The following is a 24,259-nucleotide window of genomic DNA, read 5'->3' as shown; positions in this document are numbered from 1 at the left end:
CACCGGGGTGTCCCCAGTGTCCCTTGGCACCGGGGTGTCCCCAATGTCCTTTTACACCGGGGTGTCCCCAGATGTCCCTTTACACAGGGGTGTCCCCAGTCTCCCTCTGCACCGGGCTGGCCCTTCTGTCCCCGGCGCAGGCGCCGCGGCCCCGGAAGGCGCGGGGCGGGTCCGGTTCTGGTTCCGGGGATGGCGGCGGAGCGGGCGCTGGCAGCGGGCCCGAGCTGCGCCGCCGGCCCGCAGGTACCGGGGCCGGGCTGGGCCGGGGAGCCGCGCCGGGCCGGGCCGGGCCGTGCTGAGCGCCCGTTGTTGTTGCAGTGAGCGGCGGAGCGGGTGCGATGAGCGGCCGGCGCTGAGCCTGCGGACATGGACGCGGAGGCCGTGAGTGACACGGGCGGGACAGCGGGCACTGCCCGGGCACTGCCCCGAAACTTCCCCCGGCACTGCCCGGACACCTCCTCCGAGCCCCGGGGGCTGCCCCCGAACCTTCCCCCGGCGCCGTTCCCCAGCAGCTGCTCCCGGGCGCTGCCCCAGCCCCTGTCCCCACGCAGGGATCTGTCCCCAAGCAGGGATCTGTCCCCAGGCAGGGATCTGTCCCCTCCGTGCCCCAGCTCAGAGGCTCTGTCTGAAGGGCTCCTCAGGAGTTTCAGGTGTGTCAGCATGGAGCAGTGCTCAGGCACAGGGCACAGAAGAGCTCCAGCAATAAATCAGTTCCTGGGTGTGCTGTGGGCTGAGCTTTGGCGCTGTGCTGTTCCCTGTGCAGGGAGGGCCTTGAGCTGTTCCTGCCACAGGAGCTGTCACGGGCAGAGCACTTCACCCTTTGGCTGCAGCTCAGAAGTGCCCTGGCAGCTCCAAACCAGCTGATAACCTCAGTTATCACCTGGTTCTCAGTTACAAGCGAACAGATAGCCAGTCAGAGCTCAGCCCCTGGCAGCTGAGGAGAATTTCCCGTGGAGTGAATTCCCGGTGCCGGTGCTGACTGTGCTGTGTCCCTGCAGACCATCCCCATCTGGCAGAACAAGCCCCATGGCTCAGCTCGCAGCGTGGTCAGGATGATCGGCTCCAACCTGCCCCTGAAGCCCTGTCCCAGGGCCACCTTCGAGGTGAGTGGCCCTGCCTGGGGCACCTGGGGAGGACAAAGCACTGCCAGCAGGTGCTGCTTTGCCCCCACACATCTGCAGAGCTGTAGCCACAAAACCTGCACCAGTACAGCGAAGTTTAAGATTTTTAAAATTCTTTTTTCTTTAATTCTGTTCTTGTAAAGTGATCCCTGGCAGCTTGAGGAGATCCCTGCTCAGGCAGTGCCTGAGCTGAGGGAGATGGAAGGGTGGAGCTGCTGCCCCAGGGTTTTGCTGTGTGACCTCCAAGGGGCCAGGTGCCCTCTGGGGCTGTCCCAGGACTGTGGAATCCCTGATGTCACCCTTGGAGTGACAGAGGGTGGCACGTGGCCTTGGCAGCGCCTGGCCTGGATCAGGTGTCCCCTCCTGCCTCACTCACACAGCAGGAAGGAGCAGGAGCTGGCCCAGGGAAGCACAAAGGATTTATCTCCCAGCTCCAAAACTCAAGCAAGTGTGCAAATTGAAGGAAACTGCTGGAATTGCTGCTGTGTGCCTGACACAGCTGCTCCCAGCACAGCTGGGGCAGCTCCAGGAGAGCAAACACCCTCTCCTCAGCAGCATCTCCCTCCTGCCAGGTCCTGCCGAGTGTCTCAGATCTGTACCTGGGGGATGTGCCCCCCGTGCCCACCCTGGCTGACATCGTGTGGATCGCAGCGGACGACGAGGAGACCTACGCCAGGGTCAGGTTGGTTTTCCTCGGCTGCTCCCTGGCACAGAGCCCAGGCCACGCTCTGCTCTCGTGACCACAACTCCCAGTCCCCTCGGGGTCTCGTGTGGTGCCTCTTGAAAGACATTTTTACCCAGAGAGGGGAAAAAGATGATAAAGTACCCAGAGAGGAATTCCTGTGGGAAGTGCCAGGAGCCTGTGCCATGTCCTGTTCCGCTCCCTGTCACAGTAACCCCTGCTCCAGGGCGTTTTCTGGCCGGGAAGTGGAAGGGTTGAGCTCTCCCAGGACTGAAATGCCCTGGACACTTGCAGGGATCCAGGGGCAGCCACAGTTTCCTGTGTTCCTGGTGCTGCAGAGATGCTCTCTGAGGGGACACAGAGACGTCATTTGTTTCCTTGGAGACTCTGCTGCCCTCAGGCTGTGCCAGGCTTTGTCCTGGACAGGTTTGGCCTCAGTTCCTGACAGGATTTTGTCCCCAGAAGTGACACTCGCCCGCTGAAGCACAAGTGGAAGCCGAGTCCCTTCACGGTGATCCAGAGGAACGCCTCGGTGCCCAACCTGAGGAAGCAGGAGGAGAAGCTGCTGGCCCTGAAGAAGCCTGGTTTGCCAGCCCTGAGCAGGACCACGGAGCTGCAGGATGAGCTGAGCCACCTGCGGAGCCAGATCGCCAAGATCGTGGCTGCACAGTCAGGTAGGGCCAGGTCCCTGCTGGGGCTCCCTCCAGGCCCCCTCTGGGCTGGTTCCCTGCAGCTCCCTGGGTTCCTCCAGGCTCACTCTGGGCTGTTTTCCCAACATTTACTCTGCCTTTTACATTCTTTCCTCACTCCTCCATTGCTGCTGACCGGCAGGCATGGATCAGTATATACAGAACCAGATATATCCCAAAGCACAACTGCATTCAAGGTGCCAGATCTTCAGTCACGCTACAAAACTCAAATATACAAACAAGACACAATTGGTTTTTTTAAAAAGCATCACAGGTATTTTGTTCATCCACCCACCTCCTGTTTTCTGTTCCAGCCTCGGCCCAGCTGACCCCGGATCTGTTGTCTCCAGGGAGCTCCAATGCCTCTTCTCCCGTTCATTGCTTTGGACCCTCTTTCCAGTCCACCACGTCCTTTGTGATCAGCGACATCACGGAGGAGGAGGCGGAGCTGGAGAGCCCCGAGGCGCCCTCGGTGGCCGAGCTGCCGCCGCTGTGCTCCGCCCCCGAGGGCCGGCCCGAGCCCCGCGACCCCGACGAGGAGGACTCGGTGTCCCTCTCCAAGGCCAGCAGCTTTGCTGACATGATGGGAATTCTCAAAGACATTCATAGGATGAAGCAGAGCAAAGACTTGTGAGTGCTTCCTGAAATTCTCCTTGAGTTCTGTGTGGAATCCCTGCAGAGCCTGGGCAGGGCACTGGGCTGGAGCTGCTCCCTGTCCTTCACTCCAGGGGAAATGAGATGTTGGTAACTCATTCGTGGGGTTTTTGCCTTTCTGGGACAGAAAAAATGGAGAATTTTCATGGGGGAAACACCTCCTTGGAGCAGAACCTGGTAACACATTCCTGGGTTTTGTTGTTCAGGGCTGACTGCAGCGAGTTCTGTGCTCTGTGCCCCTCAGGAACCAGGCAGAGCTATCAGATGGGAATTTGGGTCCTGTCAGGGCTGACTGCAGTGAGTTCTGGGCTGACTGCAGTGAGTTTTGTCCCCTCAGGAGCCAGGCAGAGCCGTGAGGCAGGAATTTGGGCTGTCTGCAGAGAGTTCTGTGCCCTGAGGAGTCGGGCAGAGCTGTCAGGCAGGAGTTTGGGTCCTGACTCAGTGAGTTTTCTGTCCTGTGTCCCCTCAGGAGCCAGGCAGAGCTGTCAGTGAGGAATTTGGGCTGTCTGCAGTGAGTTTTGGGCTGACTGCAGTGAATTCTCTGTCCCTCAGGAGCCGCCCTTCCCTGAAGCAGGAGGACCCGGCCGTGCTCATTGCAGAGGTGCTCAGGAGGAAGTTTGCCCTCAAGGATGAAGATCTGGCCCTGAAGGAGAAGTGATGCTGCTGCCCTCAGCTCTGCCAGCAGTTTCTGCTCCCAAAAGCTCCTCCACTGTAGCTGCCTTCTCCCAAGGATTGAGCCTTTTGCCTCTTTTATTGATCATGGTTTGTGCACGGACACTTGGTCAGGAAATTGGATTTGATGTGTTTGCCATGTGTTGTTCTATTTAAGAAAACCCTTTTTAAGAAGATGGGAGCTGTTTCCCAGCTGTGTTTTGGTGTTGTGAGGGTCTCCTGGAGTGCTGCTGGATGAAGTTCTGTGTTCCTGCACTTTTCCTTAGGCTCCAGTTCAGCACTGAGCTGCAAGGACAGAACCAGTTCCCCTGCCCAGTTTGAACAGGACGAGCCCCAGTTTTTATCCTGAGTGTGGCACAGAGCTGAGAACGAGCTCCTGGGTGCTCCCAGCTCTCTGGGGCTGCTGGATCATGCTGGGAAAAGGGATTTTATTTCCCCAAACCCCCCTGGCTCGGGTCTGAGGGGTTTCCTGTGCCCTGGGTGTTCCTTCTCTCACAGATCAGCCACAGTTGCATGACAGAACGGCCTTAATTTCCTGCCAGTAATTTAATGTCCCATTAAAGTCCCTGTGCCCCCAGCCTGTGTTTTATTTCAGCTCCCCAGGGTCTGTTTATTGACCTGGCACCCCAAGCAGAGCAGGGCAGGGGCTTGGCCTGGCTGTGGCTGCAGCTCCCCCTCACTCAGAGCTCTCCCCCAGCTCCACCTTCCCTGCAGTGCCCCCATGGCTGTATTTAAAATGTGACTTTTTTTTTTTCCTTTCTATAAAATGGAGCCTTAATAAGACACTGATGGTCTGTGGGGTTATTGATGGGCTCGGGGTGGGGCTGGAATCCCAGATGTTCAGGTGCCAGGGGCTTTCTCCATCCTCCTGGATGTCCTTGAAAAATTAAATCATCATCGCCACCTTAAAAACCAGAGAAGAAGAGACTTGTGTGGCAGAGAGAAGATGTGAGAATTCCCATTTTTAGGGAGCTCCTGCCCTGCTGGGTGCACCCAGAGCCCCCGGGGGCTGTGGGCACTGTCCCTGTCCCCACAGGGCCCCTCTGCACCAGGGTTTGGGGGTGTTGTGGAGATGGAGCTCTCAGCACTCCCTGCCCTGGGAATGAGCTCCAGGGACACAGCCAAACCCTCAGAACCAAACTGCAACTTTTATTTGGATTAAAGCAGCATCCACGAGAACAAACAGGAGCTCAGAGAACAAACAGGAGCTGGGGGCTGCACCAAGGGGTTCCCTCCCCTCTGTGAGCACCACAGAGCCGGGCTGGGCTCTCACCAGTGCTTGATGACCCTGTTCCCTTCTGAGTCCTGCGTGAACAGGGGCTCAGAGCCCAGCTCGGGGGGCTGCGGGGGGCTGGGGGTGGCCCTGGGGGCTGGGGGTGTCCCTGTCCCTGTGGGCAATGTCTCTGTCCCTGTCCCTGTGGGCAGTGTCCCTGTCCCTGTGGGCAGTGTCCCTGTCCCTGTCCCTGTGGGCAGTGTCCCTGTCCTTGGGGTCCCTGCCTGTGTGCGGTGTCTCTGTCCCGGTCCCTGTGGGCAGTGTCCCTGTCCCTGTGGGCAGTGTCCCTGTCCCTGTCCCTGTGGGCAGTGTCCCTGTCCCGGTCCCTGTGGGCAGTGTCCCTGTCGCTGTCCCTGCCCCTGTCGCTGTCCCTCCCCTGGCAGCCCTGGCTCCCCCTGCAGGGCCCCGCCGGGACCTGGCCCCGCTCCCGCAGGGGCTGTGCCGGGCCCGGGCTCTGTGGGGAGCAGCAAACGGCGCTGGGAGCAGCCCCTGGGGCCGGCTTTGTGTCCCCAGCCCCAGCCCTGCTGCAGGGCACGGCTCTCCTGCCCGCTGGGGCCGTTCCCGCAGGGGACACCCAGGGTTCGTCCCTGCCCCAGCGCCGGGAACCCCCCCGCGCCCCGGGGGAGGCTCTGCTGAGCCTCTCAGACCCGACCGGGGGCTCCAGGGCTGCTGGTCCTGCCCGGGCTGTGCCCTGCAGCCCCTGCCCTGCCCCGGGAGGCTCTTCCTGGGCTCCCTCCAGCTGTGGCAGGGGCAGGATCTTCACCCTGGAGTCCTGGCAGGGAGCGGGCCTGCGGTTCTCTTTGTCTCTCTCATCTGCAAACAACAGGGAATCGGTGAGAGCTGAGCCAGAGCATCCCTGCTGTGCCCCGAGTGTCCCCAGGGCTGTCCCCAGCACTGCCACCACCCCCGGGATCCCCAGGGCTGCAGAGGCTGCCCTGGCACAGCCCCAGGGCTGCAGCCCCTGCCCGAAGTCAGCAAAAACCCCCAGAACTCCCCAGCTCTGCCCTGGCCTCGCACAGAAACCATTCCATAGAAAATCCAAGTTATACTCTGAGATAATTCCATAGATAATCCAAGTTTTCCCTCTGAAATAATTCCATAGATAACCCAAGTTTTACCTCTGAAATAATTCCATAGATAACCCAAGTTTTACCTCTGAAATAATTCCATAGATAACCCAAGTTTTACCTCTGAAATAATTCCATAGATAACCCAAGTTTTACCTCTGAAATAATTTCATATAAAATCCAAGTTTTACCTTGGAAACCATTCCATATAAAATCCAAGTTCCCAGGACCATCCAGCTTCCTGGGAGTTCCAACCTTTGCCCTGTGCCCCCCAAAATGCCCAGGAATTTCTGCCCAGCCCGGAGAGCTGGGTTGGTGAGGGCTGAATACCTGGCTGGGGGCTGAAGAAGCTGAGGATGGAGCTTTGCCAGGGGATGGAGCTTTGCCAGGGGATGGAGCTTTGCCTGGGGATGCTGCTTTCCCTGCTGCCCGGCTGTGGGAGCAGCCCCAGGCTCTGCTTCCTCCCTGCAGCTCGGCTGGGTGCCCTGAGTGCGAGGGGCTGCGGGGAGAAACACGTGAAAAATATCAAAATAAAAATAAACCCAACGGTGCCCCTCTGCCAGCGCTGGGGCACAGCTCCCACCTTCATTGTGCAGCATCAGAATGCTGGGTAAGCCATTGTCGTTCGGTATTCATTATTAATTACTGATAATTAGCCAAGCATCAGTCATTTGGGGTGGGCAGCTGCTCCAGGGCTCTGCCACCCTCATGGAGAGAAGTTCTTCCTCACGCTGAGGTGGAACTCCTTGTGGTTTATTTTACGGCCATTGCTCCCACAGCTCTGGCCCTGAACAGAGCTCTGACACCCTCGGGGTGTTTTGTGGTTTGTGGGATCCCCTCTGACACCCTCGGGGTGTTTTGTGGTTTGTGGGGTCCCCTCTGACACCCTCGGGGTGTTTTGTGCTTTGTGGGATCCCCTCTGACACCCTCGGGGTGTTTTGTGCTTTGTGGGGTCCCCTCTCAGCCTCCCCTCCCCAGGCCCCGAACGCGCCCCGGGGTTCAATGGCAGCGCCTCAGCCCGGCCCGGGGGTCTCTGGGGGGTCCCCGGTGCTGCCCCGACCCCCCCGGCTCCCTCGGGGCCTCACCGGCGCCCGGCCCCGCTTCAGCTCGGCCGTGTCCAGCCAGACCCCGCAGGCCTCGGCCGGGGCCGCTCCGCCCCCGCGCCGCCGCCTCATCCCGGGGCTGCCGGCGGCTCCCCGGGCCCCGGTTCCGGTTTTTCCCGCTCCGTTCCCGGTCCCAGTTCCGGTTTTTCCCGCTCCGTTCCCCGGTTCCGGATCCCGGTTTTCCCGTTCCCCGGTTCCGGTTTTTCCCGCTCCGTTCCCCGGTTCCGGTTCCGGGTTTTTTTCCCGGTTCGCGTTTTCCCGCTCGCGCCGGCCCCGCCCTCAACGCGCACTGCGCACGCGCCGCCCGTGGGAACGGACCAATGGGAGACGAGAGGCGGTGCCATTTGTGTCCCGCCCCCTAAGACGCACTGCGCACGCGCTGCCTGAGAGAACGGGCCAATGGGAGATGAGGGGCGGTGCCATGTGTGCCCCGCCCCCTAGGACGCACTGCGCACGCGCCGCATGAATGAGCGGGCCAATGGGACACGAAGGGAGGAGCCACCTGTGGGATGAGACCCCGCCCACACGGGCCCTGACCTATATAAGGGGCGGTGGCGGTAGGGCCCCCTCAGAGCAGCGGGATCGGGAGCGGGAGCGGGAGTGGTATTTGGAGCGGGGTGTGAGCGGGGCCGGCGGGGGCAGAACAGCCCCGGCTTTGCCCCGGATCCACGGCGGGACATCCGCACCCGCCTGTTCCCAGCCTGACCTGGTGCTGGGGCTCCCATCGCACCAACCCCTGCTCTCCACGTGCTGCCAGGGCCGTGCCCATGCTGCTCCCAGCAGGGAAAGGACGGGCCCTGAACAACTCCCTCAGCCCTACAGGAGGGGCCTGAAGTGATATTAAATTAATTTGTCACCTCAGTGGTTTAACCGGCCTCGCCTTGGTCTGTTTGCATGGTTTGGAGTCTGACGGGGGCCAGATGGCCTCTCCTTATCTCTGCTGGGAGCCCTGGCAGCCCCCCAGAGCCCTCCCAGCCCATCGGGGCACGCGGACACTTTGTTCCAACTGTTTATTCAGAGCTGAACTGAACCCTGTACCATTCTATGAGCAAGCTGGATTAAAAAAGCATTAAAGCATCTCTCATTCTTACAGAAAGCACTTGCTGAGTAACAGTTCCTGAAGCAGCATGTGGGGGCTTGGGGCTGGGTTTGGGCTGAGCTCATTTTTTGTTTACTCCTCCTTGAGGCCCAGCTTGTTGCTCACCCTGCGGGCCATGTAGGCGGCTGTGAGGACGGAGCAGGTGACGGTGAGCAGGAACAGCGCAGAGAAGTCGTGAGCCAGGCCCTGCTGCAGGGAGGAGTAGATCTCCCTCCTGGACTCGTAGTCCAGCACCACGGCCTCGATCTGCGCCAGCGTGCACAGCACCAGGAACACGTGGAAGATCTGGTGGCTCTGCCCCACGAAGTGGCACCTCCCGGGGAACCACTTCTCGGGGTAGGGGTGGGAGAAGAAGAAGGCGGCCAGGAGGAAGAAGAGCACCTGGCACTTGTGGTAGAGCAGGGCGGGGTCGGGGCGCGCGGCCGTGCAGATGCGGTGCAGCACGGGGCTGATGTCCAGCAGGTAGGCCAGCCCCGAGGGCAGCTCCTGGCACAGCCGCCCGGGCAGCGGGCAGCGCGGGTGGAAGCGGAACTTGGCGTAGCAGGAGCCGGCGCAGGACAGCCAGGCCAGCACCGCCGCCAGCGGCAGGAAGAACCCACGGACGTGCTGGTGCCAGCCCGGCTCGATGGCGTAGTAGAAGTGACCCAGGGCGCTGCCATACTGGTACACGGCCACCCCCACGTAGTCCATGAAGAAGAAGCTGTAGTGCCAGAACTCCGACTTGGCCTGCAGCAGGTGCGCCAGGCTGCTGAAGGTCAGGTAGGTGATGGAGGCGGCCAGGATGATGAGCAGGGGCCGGGCGTGCGCGTCCTGCCCGAAGTCCACGCGCTGCCAGAGGTGCTGCAGGCGCAGCAGCAGCACCAGCGCGGCCACCAGGTGAGACCAGACGTTGACGGCCTCGTTGTGCTGCTGGAAGAGCGTGGAGAAGTAATAGCGCCAGGTCTGGCGCACGGGCCGGTAGCCGCCGTGGATGTAGGGCTTGCAGAACACCGCGGGCACCTCGGCGCTGCTCACCGTGCCCGGGGACAGCGGCCCCAGCAGCCCCGGCAGCTGCCGCACGCTGATCAGGAGCTGGCTCAGCTTCCCCGGCACCAGCGTGGCCATGCTCAGGCCAAATTCTGCGTCTTTGTTACCTCTGGGAAGGAGAGAAAGTTCTGCTGTGGGGTTTCAATGTAATAATTGTCACAGACATCTTTTATGGAAAATCCTCTCCTTGGGATTTTTTCCTCCTGAGAAGCTGAGAGGCCTCAGGAACAAAATGTAAACAATGGTTATCTGCTGCTGTGGAATGCAACAGGTGCATCTGGGATTGGTCTCATGGGGTTGTTTCTAATTAATGGCCAATCACAGTCCAGCTGTCCGGACTCTCTGTCCGAGACACAAGCCTTTGTTATCATTCTTTCTTTTGCTATTCTTAGCCAGCCTTCTGATGAAATCCTTGCTTCTTTCTTTTAGTATAGTTTTAACATAATATATATCATAAAACAATAAATCAAGCCTTCTGAAACATGGAGTCAGATCCTCATCTCTTCCCTCATCCTCAGACCCCTGCAAACACTGTCACAAATAATCAACAAGCAGGGGGTGTTTAAATGCTCTGGTTGGGGATTTTTCCTGCGGAATCCTCAACAACAATGACAAAAAGGAGGCTGGAGGGAGATTTAAGAACCCCCGAGGTGCCTCTGCTGTGTGGGCAGCCCCAGGGACACGAGGCTGGGGTTAAAGGACAATAATGAACACACCAGGACACATCAGTGCCTGGCTCACCCCTTCTCTGTGGTTTGGGGACTGCTAAACAAACCAAGCATCCCAAACAAACCTCCCACTGCAGATTCCCCCTCCTGTAAACTGTTTGCAGTGTCTGTCCTTACAAATACCAACAAGTAACAGAGGCTGCAGCTCCTGCATCTGGAGTTTTACCTCCTTTTTTCAGCTCCTGATTTTCCAAGCAGCTTCCCACATCGTGGCCCTGTTGCACCACTGAGGTCCAGCAGAGTAATCTTTGTGAGCAGGAATTTCCATGTTTACCTTTTGGAAGCTGCTGTCCTTACCCAGTGCAAGGCAGCCCTGCCAGCTTCCTCGGCCTTTTCATAAAAACTTATTGAGATTCCTTACCTGCTCTTGCTCAGACAAGTCCTGGAGAAAACCTGGTTCAAGTCCAGCTCCAGTGCTGCTCTGTGCCTCAGCCCCAGACAAGTGCCCTCATTCCAGGGACAGGAAAAGCTCTTCAAAGTTTGGGAACGGGAGGAGGTGGGGATGGGACTGTTTGTTTTAAAAACTCTGTAATTTCCTCATCAAGGTTAGGCTGTAACTCATTCCTGCCTGAATCCAAGGGGCACCGATGCAGAAAGGAAAACAAACCGGGCTCTTTGCTGCTCCATTTCCCTCCCAAGCGCCCTTTGCCCACCTGGCCGGGTCAGAGAGGCCCGGCTGGGGCAGGACCTCGCCCCGGCCACCCCAGCCCTCCCCGGCCCCGAACCCTCCCGAAAAGCCGCCACCTTCTGGGGCTGCCGGGGGAAATTCACCCCCAGAACTTCCTCCTGCTCTGAACCGAAACAGCCCCGAGAGGGCAAAAGCAGAACTGCCGAGTTGGGCTGTTTTGACCCAAATTCCGCGGGCAGCTTGGAGCAAACACTGCCCGGAGAACTTGCCTGGGTGCCGGGGGCTCGGCTCTCTCTCAGCTCTCTCAGCTCTCAGCTCGACCCCTCTGCAGCTCCCAGAAGGGAAATTCCTGCGGGAAAGGCGGCCCCGGGAGATGCCGCGGCAGGAGCAACAGGCAAAGGGAGCGGCGTTCACTTCAGCTCCTCCAAGACTTGTCGGAGCAGGATTTCATCCGCCGAGCTCTTCCCAGTTACCGAGCCTTGAGCAACGCTCCGTTATGACGGGAGCGCATCCTGGAAATCCTTCATGTGCCTGGTACTCCAAATAACAGCCTGCACCTCCGCAGAGCTGGGGTAACGCTGCCTCAGCCGCCTGGCGTTTCCTCCGCAGCGTTTCCTCTGCCCGGCAGCATCCACCCCACCCGCTGGATTTTTCTGCGATGATAAAGACTCGCCCCCGGCTGTTTACATCGCTGTTTGCTCCCGCCACACAGCGGCACAGCCTCCCAAAGCCTCCTAAAGCGCTCACAGCTCTCATTTTCCAACCACCTCGGGTTTTCTCCGGCTCCGATCAGCCCCAATCCACCTGAGCCCCGCAGACCCTGGGCAGCCCGGGATGGTTCGGGTTTTGGTTCCTCTCCCATCGCGGAGCCCCCGGGACCCCCGGCCCCGCCCTGGCACCTGCAGAACGGCCCCGTCCGCCCCGAGCGGCCCCGGCCCGGCCCCGCCGCCTCCTCCCGGCCGGGGGTCCCGGGGGTCCCGGCCCCGCAGCCCCTTGGAGCTGCTCCGAGCCGCTGCTCCTCCCTTTGCAGCCCCAGCACAGCTCTGCATCCCTGCCTCCCTCCGCGGCTGGAATAAATTATTATTATTATTATTATTATTATTATTATTATTATTATTATTATTATGATTATTATTATTATTATTATTATGGAACCTGTTTCCAGCCCAGCTCTCCCCAGAGGGACCCCGAGCTCTGTTTTCCTGCCCTGATCATTCCCCTCCCATTCCCTGCCCAGGTCACTGCTGTCCTCTCCCTCCTCACACCCCCCCAATCTCCCTCCCACCCCCCAAATCCCCCCCGGAGCACTCAGAGACCCCCGAGCCGGCCCTGCTGAGCCCAGGCTCGGCAGACACGTGCAGCAGAAGGAGGAGGAGGGAACAGAAGGCCCGCGCCGCGCTCTGACAGCTCTGGCAAGCCCAAACCTCACATTTAGCATCCATTTGGGCTCCAGCACCATTTGGGGTTTGGCAGAGCTGCCATTCTCCTCCCCCACGTTTGGAGAGAGGAGGAAAAAACCCCACATGGCATTGGGGACACTCCTTCCTCAGCAGGTAACTACATTAAAATGAAGATCTGGGGGGTTTGATTGCTGATTGTGCCTCATTTTGTACTCCAGGGCTCCCTCCAGCCTCCATTACGCCGTGCCAGGTGTTCAGCCTCGCTCCTGGCTGCACTCACAAGCTTTGGCTCAAAGTTCAGCTCTGTTTTCCTGCCCTTACCCTGTGGGGCAGACCCTGACCCCATTCTCGGGCAGATTCTGACCCCATCCCCGGGCAAACCCTGGCCCTGTTCCTGGGCAGATTCTGACCCCATCCCGATAAACCCTGACCCCACACCGCTGTCCCCAGGTTCCTCCCTCACTGCCGGGCCGTGCCGAGGAGCCCCGAGCCCAGCAGGGAGCAGCACAGCCTCTCCCGTACCTCCGAACCTGCTGGAATCCTTCGGGCCGGGAGCACTCCGGGGCTGTGTCCTGCTGCTCCTCTCGGGGTAAGAACAGCTCAGCAGTGCCCAGGGGGACACAGGAAAAGCTTCCCGAGCTGAGGCTCCTTCTCCACCACACTCCAGACCAGAGTCCAGTGGCCCAGGACTCCCTGAGTCCCTTAAAAAAACCCAATTCCCTATGGATTGTCCACGTTCAGGTGCTCTGGGTGTGGAGTTAAACTGAAAACAAACCTGGGAGCCAAGGACGGAGGAAGGACTGAGAGCAGTGCCAGCAGTGTCACCTCCTGGGGCTGTGGCACCCGCGGGTGTTTTTGGGGAGGTTGCTGGTGCCTGCTCACACCCCCAGGGCAGCCCAGCTACCTGTGGGTACCCTCAGGGGAAGAGTTTGGGCTGCAACACAGAGATTTTGTTCCAAATCCACCTAAAAATCATCTTTGCTCAGACCCCTCCCCTTTCTTGCAGGCAGAAGGAACAAACAGAGCAGGTTGGGAGCAGAGGCTGCTCCACCCCAGCACAGAAATGATTCTTCTGCCCCTGAGCCCTTGGGGCAGCCACGCAGGACCTGCTGTCCCCTGTGTCACACGTGTCCCCCCAGAGCCCTGGGCAACAAGGGCCGTTTGTTGTGTCCCAAACGCTGGGACACAAACAGCCCCAGCTGAGGTGTCACACAAAGCCCCGATTGTCACAGCCCCAGGACAATGCCCGGGCCCTGCACCCAGCCCTGGCTCCTGAGGAAGGCAGGCAGATAACAGCACTGTGCAGCTTTATTGAGTCACTGTTACAGCAGGAGTTTAGCAGACTGGACAGTCAGAGATTTTTGTTTGAAGTGTAACAGATATTCAGCATGGAACAGTTACCAGAGATTCCTTGCACAAAGGTCTTACAGAGCTGATACAGTACTCGCCATCAACCCAGGAGCGAGTGCACTGGCGTAGAAAAGGATGCAACAAGAAGAAAAAGCTACACTGGAAAGACAACACTTTAGAAAAGTGACACATGGAAGGTCTCCCCTCTAGCCCCCAAAGCAAGTGTACAGTTTGGATCTAATTTTACAGTTCTACATCAGTTTCTAAGAAACGTAAAAAAAAAGAAATATATATATAACCGAACCAAAACCAAAGATAAAACCACTGGCCAGTACAGTCTTTGGATATTTGGAGGAGGGGGAGAGTCAGCTGCCAGAACGGAGTCAGTCGGTCTCGGCCTCGCCAGGGTCTTTGCCTTCTTTGTTCTTTCGGACCTCTTCCACATGCTTGTCCTGAAAAACAGCACAGGGGCTGAAAAACAGCAGCAGGGGCTGTGAGCTCTGGGGACAGGAGGCTCCAGGGACAGCTCCCACACCACTGAGGGGCACAGGGGGTGCAGAGGCTGCCCCAGCTCCATCCAGCCCCACACAGCTGGAATTCTGCAGATTCCACAACCTCCCCACCTGCTCAGGGCACGCTCCTCCTCTGGAGGGTTTTTTGGGGTTTTTTACCTACTTTTCCCAGCAGGGAGCAGGGACAGCTCCCCTGGCAGGGCTCCACACCCACCTTCTCCCGCAAGCGCTCCAGCTTGGCAGCCATTTGTGCCTCACGGTTCTCTTTGTTGGCTTCCATTTTGTGGGTCAGCTTCTCCTCTGCCATTTTGCTGAAGTTGTTGTTCTCCTCGATGGCTTTCTGCAGCACCTCCTTCTCATGCTCCCGCTTCTCAGCCAGCTGCTTCAGCACTTCTGCCTCGTGGGACTGGGGAGACATGGCCAGGCTGTGAGGGAGCCCCAGGGCTCCTCGGGGCACTCGGGGTGCACACTCAGCTCCCGCAGAACCTGCACCTCACCACCACATCTACCTGCACAGCTCACTTCCTGGCATTACATGCACATCTTGGTAAATGGGATTTTTCTGGAGAGGGAACATGGATTTGGTTTTTTTGATGTTAATACTGAAAGAATTTCCCTTGAAGATCCTCCCTTCTCACTGAGATTCAGGTCAGGCTCACTTCAATCAAAGCCTCGCCACCCTCGAGGGCTCCGGGCTGCACCCCCAGCCACATCTTTCATCACTCAGACAATTTATTCCCCAGCTTCTCATTACAGATTCACTGCTGCGTTTTCCGGGAGAAAATTCATCTGTTCTGGTGTTAAAAGACAAGAAAAACAGCTTCTTCCTGAAGGAGCTGCCCCTCTCAGCTACGTTCCCTCCCAGTTTTTCTTCAGAATCTCTTTGGGACCAAAACCATGACCATAGAGCTTCACAAGAGCTCCAGGGATTTCATTAATAAGTTCCATTAATATTCAATTTGCCATTAAAAAAAAAAAAAAACACTTATCCCAAGAACCAAATGAAAAGAGAGCCTCAAAACTGGCGGAGCAGAGCTCACTTCAGCTGCTCCAGCTTTACCTTGCGTCTCTCCTCAGCTGCTTCCAACTTCTTCTGGATCTCCTCCAGGGACACATCCTTCTTCTTGGGGGGGGACAGAGGGAACTCTGCCACGGCCTCTTTGGAGCGGGGGCTGAGGATCAGCTCAAAGGCCTGCCCAGAGGCTCGCTTCTCCAGCTCCTTCACCTGGATGTCTGGGAACGCAGGGGCAAAGCCAGAAAAACGAGTGTTTAGTGCAGGAACTGGCTCAGGTGACATTAAAATCTGCCTTCCAAAATTCAGCACCACCAAGTCCCCTGAGGAAGGGCAGCCAGGACAGGAGTTTTGCTTTCAGCACAGCAATACTGTTCAAAAAATGTGGAAATTTCCTTTGCAACCCCTCCTTGATCCTGCATCACCCAAGCACCAGCTGTTTTAATTTAGCCTTCAACATCCCAAGTGGTGCAAACAAGTCCTTTAACTCCAATCAAAATTCATTCTCCCTCCAGCGACAAACCTGAGGATGAATTTCCAGGCGTTTGCCTGCAACCTGAGAGAGCCAAGAAAGAAAAAATCAGTTTTTGGAGAAATGTGCAGGCAGGGCTGTCTCCCCCAGCCCTGCAGGGTGTCAGCTGCACCCGCGTGGTCCCCGAGATGTGTCGGTGACAGCCAGCTCTGCCGAGGGAGCAGATGGCTGCAGGGAGCTGCAGCCCATCTGCTGCCAGACTCCTCTTTTGGGGTGTTTTCACAACCACCCAGCTTCAGCAGCCTCGCCCAAGATGGGAGCGAAGCCTTCTGACAGCGGCTTATTTCACTAGATTTGGGTTTTAAGTTATTCCTGAAGAAATTAGGAGGCAACAAAAAAAAAAAAAAAGACACAAGAGCATTTAGCACAGGATTCTACCTACCAGAAGTAGCCATGGCCAAGAAAATCAGAGTCCAGAAGCCAAGCCTGGGAGAAGGTCAGTCAGGTGGGTTCCTAGATAACAAAGAGATGTGCCTTTCAACAGCCAGCACAGAGATCCTGCTCCTTCTAATAAAAACTGCTGAACAGAATTAGAGCTGCTGAACAAAAGGCAGACAAGGTAGGTCACTGCAGTCAGTGATTCCAGGCATTTTGTGGAGCTGATGGACAGTGCTGGGAATACTGGAGAGGTTATGGAGTTACTGGTGTTGCAGGATCTGTGTGATATTCCAGCATCTCCAATCTGTTTTATTCCACCTTAAGGTACTCGAACAAAGACCCCCGTTTTAGCACGGGGCTGTGGGGATTTCACTGCTCTCACACATCTAAAAGAGCTCGCAGAATACAAAAATGACGCACCGCAGGACAGCACAGCTAGGATTCCTGCCACTCCCGAAGGATCTGAAATGTGCGCAATCGAGCTCATTTAAAATTCGGTTTTAATTGCGCAGCTCAAGTCAGATGCTTCACACCGCGGCAGACAGCGAGGGCGTACACCGCCCAGCACATCTCGTGAAAACGGGGCGCCGTAAAAAATTGCCAGAAAAAGGTCTAGAAGCCGTTTTAAAAAAATCAGCAAAAAAGGGTTTTTTTTTGGGGGGTTGAAGGGGCTCGGATCGGGGTCCGGGCGGGGCTGGCGCGGAGCGGGGACCGCGCGGCCCCGGCCCCGCCCCCCCGCGGCGGCAGCCAATCACCGCCGAGGCGCCAGCAGAGGCCCCGCCCCCGCCCCTCCAACCGCACCGAATTCAAACGGCCTGGGAGAGCGCGCGCGCGCCCGCGCGAGGGGGCTCGAGGGAGGGGGCGGGGCCAGCGCCAACATCCGGGCACCTGCCGCCCCCCGCCTCAGGTGCGGGGCCGCCCCCCCCCCTCCGCCTCAGCCCCTCAGGGGCGAAGGGGACGGGGAGCGCTGGGCAGCGACACCGGGACAGGGCGCTCCGACAAGGTCCCCCACGGCTCGATGGCGTCGGGGCGCGGCCGCCCGGATACCGCCCCTTCCCCACTAACAATGGCGGAGAGGGGAGGGGGCGCCGCTGCCGCGGCTAGGGCGTCGCCCCTCGCTGAGGGACAATAGCCACCCCCTTCCCCTCCGCGATCGGGGCGCGGGGGGAACAGGGACGCATACGAGGAATCCCCCCCATTGTCTCCCTTCCCTTTGTCACCACAACGCTCCAAAACCAGGCGACGACGCGATGCCCGCGAGCGGGGACAAAAGCGACTCCCGCCCCGAGCGCCCGAGAAGCGCCCCGCAGCCCCCCCTCACCTTGACATCCACCCTGGGGACCCCTCCGCCGCCCGTATCAAGGGGGCGCCGGACCCCCGTGAAGCACCGACGCTTCCCCCTGTCCTTCCTCCAGCGCTCTCGAGACGCGGAGGGTGCGGCGGGGCGCCCCCGCAGCCGCGGCCCGCCCGTGCCCGCTCCCCCGCGGCGGCCCCGCCGCGCACCCACCTGCCCGCACCGCCGCTCCGGCCACACTCCGCTCGCGCCCGCCCCGCCGCGCACAAAAGCGCCAAACAAAGGCACGTGACCCGCCCCGCCCCGCCCCGATTGGCCGAGCCCGCCGGCACGTGCCGCCCGCCGGGGGGGCTGTGGGGGGCTCGCGCCCACCCCCTCACGAACGCAGCCCCCTCGCCCCCTGCCGCGCGAGGCATGCCGGGAGTTGTAGTTCGCCCCTGGAGGGGGGCGGCGGCCCCCGCACTCGGCCCGGGCCGCGCCGGGGCTGCGGGACCGCACCACGACGGCCCCCGGCCCTCAGGGACCCCCAGAGCCCCGCGCTGGGATCCCGCTCCTGCCCCCGGAGCGGCTGGGATTCCCTTTGTGTCTGGTGGGGCAGACGGGGGTGTCAGGGCCTGTGCTGCGGTCAGGGGTGTCCGGCCCGATCGGGGGAACGGTCAGAGTGGAGCTGTGGCTGGGGTGGGCAGAGCTGCGGCCATCTCACGGCCACGGTCATGTTAGATTCGTGGTCACCTCACAGCCACGGTCATGTTAGATCCATGGTCATCTCACAGCCATGGTCATGTTAGATCCACGGTCACCCAGAGCCATGGCCACCTCACGGCCATGGTCATGTTAGATCCATGGTCACCGCACAGCCATGGTCATGTTAGATCCATGGTTACCTCACGCCCATGGTCCCCTCATGGCCATGGTTACCTCAAAGCCATGGTCACTTCATGGCCATGGTCCCCTCATGGCCATGGTAACCCCAGATCCATGGTCACCTCAAAGCCATGGTCACCTCATAGCCATGGTCACCTCATAGCCATGGTCACCTCATAGCCATGGTCACCTCATGGCTGTGGTCACCTCACGGCCATGGTAACCCCAGATCCATGGTCACCTCAGAGCCACGGCCTTGAGCCCTTGGCCACCTCAGAGATATGGTCACCTAGCTAAGGGCACAGCCACCTCAGGGCCACCATAACCTCAGGGCTCTTGGTCATCACCAAGACGACCACCGAGTGCCTTTGATCATCTCAGGGTCACAGCCACCACAGAGCCACCACATCCGCAGCGTTTGGGGGCCACCCTGTCCTTTGGGGTGACACCAGCGAGGCCGAGCCCATTTAGAACAATCCCCAGTTGTGCAGATCCTATGGAATGGGCACGGTGTCTCCATAGGGACCTTCCCCTCCCCAGGACACCCCTCTGGAAGCTCCTCGCTCCCAAAACTGCTCCCAACAAACTCTCTCCGTGCCCATGTGTCCCTCACCAATCAATCCCGTGGTGGTTTCCATGCTCAATCCACACAAAAGACAGATGGACACACAGCACAATCCTCCACTGCAGCCTCCACACCCTCAATCCCAAAAAAAACTATTTTCTGGGACCCCCCCTCGCCCAGCACCCTCCTAAACCCAAAATGAGAGGGCTCCTACCTTTGAAGGTTAATATTGTGACAGAAAGGCAGGGAGCTTTCAAAACAGAGATGATTTTAAAGGCTGGCCCTGGTTTTTGCTGATCTGACGTCTATTTCCATGGAAACCACATCCAGCCGCCGAGCTGCTGGAACTGGGAGAGGCACGGTGGCCATGCAAGAGCCATTTTCCAGCAGGGTGCTGGAACCTTTTCGTGGCACTGCCGGGATCCCAGACCCCAAACCCGAAACCTGAAACCTGCTGGGGATCCTTGCTGGCAGCTCCAGCCCGGGGAAATCCCATCCCTGTCACCCCCAGCACATGTGGAACACATTGAGTGCTGGGATGGAACACTGGGGGTTGTCCAGGCTGTGTTGGACTTTATTTTAATTTATTAACCATTTATTAATTTATTAAACGCTGTGGGGGACAAAGCAGCCCATGCCACCAGGCTGTGTGGGACTTTATTTTAATTTATTAACCATTTATTAATTTATTAAACGCTGTGGGGGACAAAGCAGACCATGCCACCAGGCTGTGTGGGACTTTATTTTAATTTATTAGCCATTTATTAATTTATTTAACACTGTGGTGGACAAAGCAGGCAGCAGCCCCTCCCACCAGGCTGTGCTGGACTTTATTTTAATTTATTAATTATGGCCCATGCAGCTCAACAGTGGGGTGGAGGCTTTAATATCAATGCTTTTGAGTCAATCAATGAGCTTATCCTGGGATGATCCCCGGATTTCCCAGAGGAAATGAGGATTCCTGGGCTCGGGGCTTTGGGGATGTACCTGTGTGAGGGCCTTGATCAGCGCTCAGCCCCAGGAGGGAAAAAATAAATTAAAAATTTTAAAAATAATTAAAAAAAAAAGACCTGGCTGTGGCTTACCTTCCTTTGCAGACTGGCTTAAAAGCAAAAAATACTTCCTTCGGGTGAGAACTCTCTTATGTAAGAGGAAACTTATTGACAGAGAGGATTTGGGATCTGCTCTCAGCTCTGGGATTTTCCATGCCCTATCTTTTGGGATGAGGCTCTTCCCCAGCACCTGCCGCTGCTGGTTCTGATCTGAACCAAAGCCCCTGAGCACTGTTGTGACACCCAGAGAGGAACAAGAGCTCCCAGCAGGTGGAAAGACACGGAGGCAATCTCAATTTTTGGCCTTGTTGCAAGAGTGGTTTTATTTTTGGAGCGTTTCATAAACCCCGTTTGTTTATGTGGCATTTATTTCTGTCTGATCTCGAGGAGAATGGAGTGTATGAAAAGCTTTTATTTAATTTGCATTTGATTTGTGTTTATTGACACATTTACTGCGGTTCCAAACAGACTCTTCCCTCCTCGGCATGTGGCTGGGGTAGTTTTTATCTGCTGGATTCCTTATCACCAACCAAAAAGCTTTTTAATTTTTGCTTTAATTCCAGTTTCACCACCAAGAGAGCAGGCAGCAGCGGGAGAAGCGTCCCCCAACACGTCACATTTAGCCCCAAAACAGGTTGGAGCAGAAAAACACCATTTCAAGCCCAAATGTAACATCAGAATGAATTTCTGCTGGATGAATTTCTGCCTTTTGAGGAAAATAAAGGATCCCAGCAGGAGATATTCGCAGAGCAAAAGGACAAAGGCTCTGTAAATCAGGAATATGAGCAGTGGCCCTGCAGAATCCGAGCTGGTGATGACAGCACCCACCCCAAACGTGTCCCTGGGGGATCAACCCCACCAAAAACCCAACCTGAGCCCCCTCAGCTCCACCCCAGCCCCCCCTGCTCGGGGTGGAACCCCAAAATCCGGAGGAATCCTGCTGGGTGTGAATTTGGGACGTGACGTGAGCAGATTGAGCCCAAAGATGAAAGCCTGTGCTCTGATGTGCTTATCAAAACACCCCACAAAGAGACTGACACAATTAGGTGACAACTCAGCCCACGGCAGCTCTTTTAACTTGCAAAAATATTTAATCTCCAATAAGAAAATGTGGTTTCTGGGTGTTAAATTGCCAGCCTAAAGCGCCGGTGCTGGTGGAGGCAGTGACAGCTTATTTGTTCATCAGAGGATGTTTTAGAGCACCTTGGTTAGTGATACTGGCAGCAGCCCTGAATTAGCAAAGTTTATTTTAAAACTAGAAATCCAATGTATTATCTGACCTGAGTGGGTCAGCTGGAGAGATTTAATAACCAGGAGCTATTAAATTTTAATAATTTTTAAAGGAACTCAGAGGTGGGGAAGGGCTACAGGATCTCTTCCAATCCACTCCATGATCTCACAGGCTTTTTTCCAACCTCAAAATTGCTTGATCTTCAGACAAAAATTCATTTTAATCCAAACGCAGCCCAGGAGCCCACGGAACTGAAGAACAAACCAGGATTTTTAGGGAGTGCCTCCCTCACAATGAAAGCTTTTCCACAGGCAGGAAACGTTTAAGGTAATTGATATTTGTTTACTGGAGGTGTTTAGGCTGGTACTATATTTATGCTGAAAAATACCATTAAGAAAACGTTCCCTTCGGAATAAATTTGCACTTCCCAACGCGCTGTTGGAAATAATTGAATTTTTGCGGCTCAGACAGGTTGTGTTTTTTGAGAAATTCACTCGAAATCTGTTAATTCCTCCCTTAAACGAGAGGAGGAGAAGCGCTGAGCACAGATGGCGACCACGCCCGCAGCGACAGGGACGGAAATATCAATTAATTGCTTTGCTATTGGGGCAACAGAGCCCTGAAATGCCACGTTCAGCCACGGGACTGCAGTGCCCGGTACCCAAATCCTGAGGGGATGGGGGTGCCAGGCCTCTGGGGCACAAGGAGAATGTGTCAGATATTGATGGAATAAAGACAAAGGCTGCAGGAACACTGCTTCCCCCCTGAAAAATACCCGAACACTCAGAAAGAGTGACCCTGAAATAAGGGATTGTGACCAGGAGCAGCTCAAACCAGCACAGGTGAATGTTCCCGTCCCTGCAGGTGTGTTTGTGACATCCCCATCCCTGCAGATGTGTTCTGAACATCCCCATCCCTGCAGGTGTGTTCTCCGGCCTAAAACCAACACAGGTCAATGTTCCTGTCCCTGCAGGTGTGTCCCAACATCCCCATCCCAGGAGATGTGTGTTTGTGACATCCCCATCCCTGCAGGTGTGTTTGTGACATCCCCATCCCTGCAGGTGTGTTCTCCTGCCTAAAGCCAGCCCAGCTCCCTGTGGGTGCTGCCCCTCACTCTCCCCGTGCCCCCAGACCCATTTTGGGAGATCTCCTGGCTCCCAACCATGCCCTGAGCCATTTCTGTGCCCTCCCTGCTCCTCTCCCAAGCCAAGCCCACAAATTCCCATTTCCATGTGGAGCACGGAGCTCTCCTGCTATTCCGGGCAGCCCGTGAGCATCTCAGCCCAAAAATACCCGAGCTGTGAGCCCTGCAAGCTCCATGGGCTGGGCAGGAGAGGGGCAGGCCTCGGGGTTTGGGCTTTTTCCATGCCCTGATCCCATCCCCAGAGTGCCAGAGGCATCCCCTGGGATGCTGCAGAGGATTTGGGGGGATCCTGACAAACACATGGAATAGCCATGCACACAGGAGCTATGAAATATTCAGCAGCCACAGAACATTCCAGCACAGTGGGGCTTTGAAAATAGAGGAGAGGGGAAGCTGAAGAAAAGCTGGGTATAGCACTAATTATCCCCCAGGTCCTAATTAGCTGCTTGAATTTAAAATACGGGTTGGGCTGCAGCAGCAGCTCAGCGAGCCCATTGTGCTATTAATACTTCCCTGGCGTGATATGGTTAAAAATACTCCCACCCTGTCAAGACAAAATGTGGCTTGGAAGTGTCACGAGGGGAGGAGTTGAGGGATGGAAATCCTCTTAAAGGAGTACGGCTTGCCCAGTATCAAATAAACAGAATGAACGGGCTCGTGGCAGCCCCCACACCGAGCCTGTCCCCACAAAGAGCAAATGTGGAAATAATTCTCGGTGCAGAGCTCTGGGGCCGCCCCAAATCAGAGCAGTTCCCCTGGCACAGCCAAACGGGAGGAGTGTTTTATTTTCCAGGGGCTCTCCTGCCTGGGGAACAGGTGGATTTGCAGCTCTCGGGTGCCTGGGTGCTGAAGTTCTGCCCAAAAGGCAGAATTTTATAGTGGCCACCCCTCCTCACACCCAGGGGATGCAGGAGAGCCCAGAGCAGCAGCCAGAGCTGATTTTTCCATGGAATATCTATATTATATACAGGTGTGTATGTGTATATATATATATATACACACCTATATATATATACACACCTATATATATATATAAAAATATATATAAATATGTATATATAAACATATATAAATATACATTTATATGTATTTTATTATATGTATTATATAAATTAAAATATATTTATATATATATATATATATATACACACACACATACATCTATACATATATATATATATAGGTATATTTATAGATATATCTATGTCAAATATAGGTATTTATGGGTGGGATCCACCAGACACTCGGGGCCTCTTCCCACAGGATTTGTGAGCCAAGGAAACCAGTCCGGGGTGGGGTTTTATGGATCCATCCAGATCTGTATTTGGAATCTCAGCCACACCAGCACAGAAACAATTCCTGCACTTCACATTTGCCCCCTGCTCTCTCATCCCTTTTTTTTCCCCACCAACCTGAGCCCATGATAGATCAATACATAAATTAAAAGACAAAAGAACCTGACACGTCCACCGTGGCTGGGAGAGCAGACCAAGCCAGGGTTTCTGCTGGAAAAACATCCATCTTTTATACAATAAACCAGCAATCTGCTGCTCCACGCCAAAATCAACACCCTCAGAGGCACCCTCGTGTGATGGGCAACACAAGGGCTTTGTTGTAATGAAATGAAAAATAAATAATGCCCCAAAACAACCCGCAGCCAAGGCGTTGTGTGGTGAATGGTGACAGGAGGGGGTGACACAGCCTGAACGGGTCTGGGGGCTCTGCTGTCCCCAGGGAGGGCTGGTGGCACTCTCAGCACCAATTCTGGGGTGAAAACATGAGCTAAAGGGTTAAAAAGCAGGATTTGGGGTCACCCAGCTCCCCAGTTTCCTCTGGGGGAAGGCAGGAGCATCCGCAGGCTGAGCTCAGCCTGTCCTCCCTGACAGGGGGAAAGCTGGAGCCCGCCCCAAATGCTCCGTTTCCATCTGTCTCAGGGGCTTCTTCAGAGCACAGCCCCTTCCCTGCCTCAGTTTCCCTCCTCAGCCCTTTTCTCCCCTGTTCATTCAGGAATCATCCCTGATTTTGCACGAGGTGGCTCCAGCCCAAAACGGGGAAACTGCTGGAACAAAAAACCGAATTGTGCCCCCAAACCCCTTTGGGTGCTGCTGGGCTGTGGGGTGAATTTTGGGGGGCAGGGAAGGGGGAGAGCCCTGAGCCTGCAGCTCTGAGCTGCTGCAGACCCC

The 24,259-nt window shown here is 56.6% G+C and overlaps 4 protein-coding genes across 4 annotated transcripts; 1 reads left to right on the top strand and 3 right to left on the bottom strand.

Annotated features, from left to right (window-relative positions):
* The first annotated feature begins 145 nt into the window (after nucleotides 1-145).
* On the top strand, nucleotides 146-4,586 carry MTFR1L (mitochondrial fission regulator 1 like). The gene is made up of 7 exons (XM_030964765.1): nucleotides 146-243; nucleotides 319-381; nucleotides 999-1,103; nucleotides 1,694-1,803; nucleotides 2,266-2,477; nucleotides 2,807-3,122; nucleotides 3,699-4,586. The coding sequence occupies exons 2-7, from the start codon at nucleotides 367-369 to the stop codon at nucleotides 3,802-3,804; spliced, it is 864 nt and encodes a 287-aa protein (XP_030820625.1). The 5' UTR covers nucleotides 146-243; nucleotides 319-366; the 3' UTR covers nucleotides 3,805-4,586.
* Nucleotides 4,587-4,957: 371 nt separating this feature from the next.
* Nucleotides 4,958-7,386, bottom strand: LOC115912700 (collagen alpha-1(I) chain-like). Its single transcript, XM_030964361.1, has 4 exons — nucleotides 7,244-7,386; nucleotides 6,489-6,741; nucleotides 5,432-5,904; nucleotides 4,958-5,174 (listed from the first exon to the last, which is right to left on the bottom strand). The coding sequence occupies exons 1-4, from the start codon at nucleotides 7,331-7,333 to the stop codon at nucleotides 5,088-5,090; spliced, it is 903 nt and encodes a 300-aa protein (XP_030820221.1). The 5' UTR covers nucleotides 7,334-7,386; the 3' UTR covers nucleotides 4,958-5,087.
* An 880-nt stretch (nucleotides 7,387-8,266) lies between these two features.
* Nucleotides 8,267-11,377, bottom strand: PAQR7 (progestin and adipoQ receptor family member 7). The gene is made up of 2 exons (XM_030964762.1): nucleotides 11,012-11,377; nucleotides 8,267-9,495 (listed from the first exon to the last, which is right to left on the bottom strand). The coding sequence occupies exon 2, from the start codon at nucleotides 9,462-9,464 to the stop codon at nucleotides 8,433-8,435; it is 1,032 nt and encodes a 343-aa protein (XP_030820622.1). The 5' UTR covers nucleotides 9,465-9,495; nucleotides 11,012-11,377; the 3' UTR covers nucleotides 8,267-8,432.
* Nucleotides 11,378-13,432: 2,055 nt separating this feature from the next.
* STMN1 (stathmin 1) lies at nucleotides 13,433-17,518 on the bottom strand. The gene is made up of 5 exons (XM_030964766.1): nucleotides 17,434-17,518; nucleotides 15,931-16,001; nucleotides 15,065-15,237; nucleotides 14,219-14,410; nucleotides 13,433-13,944 (listed from the first exon to the last, which is right to left on the bottom strand). Exons 2-5 carry the CDS (start codon nucleotides 15,941-15,943, stop codon nucleotides 13,876-13,878), a joined length of 447 nt encoding a protein of 148 aa, XP_030820626.1. The 5' UTR covers nucleotides 15,944-16,001; nucleotides 17,434-17,518; the 3' UTR covers nucleotides 13,433-13,875.
* Between the last annotated feature and the right edge of the window lie 6,741 nt (nucleotides 17,519-24,259).

The sequence above is a fragment of the Camarhynchus parvulus genome, chromosome 23, assembly GCF_901933205.1.
Source record: "Camarhynchus parvulus chromosome 23, STF_HiC, whole genome shotgun sequence".
Taxonomy (NCBI): Eukaryota; Metazoa; Chordata; class Aves; order Passeriformes; family Thraupidae; genus Camarhynchus; species Camarhynchus parvulus.
The sequence above is the reverse complement of the archived record's forward strand: the minus strand, read 5'-3'. Positions and strand labels throughout refer to the sequence as shown.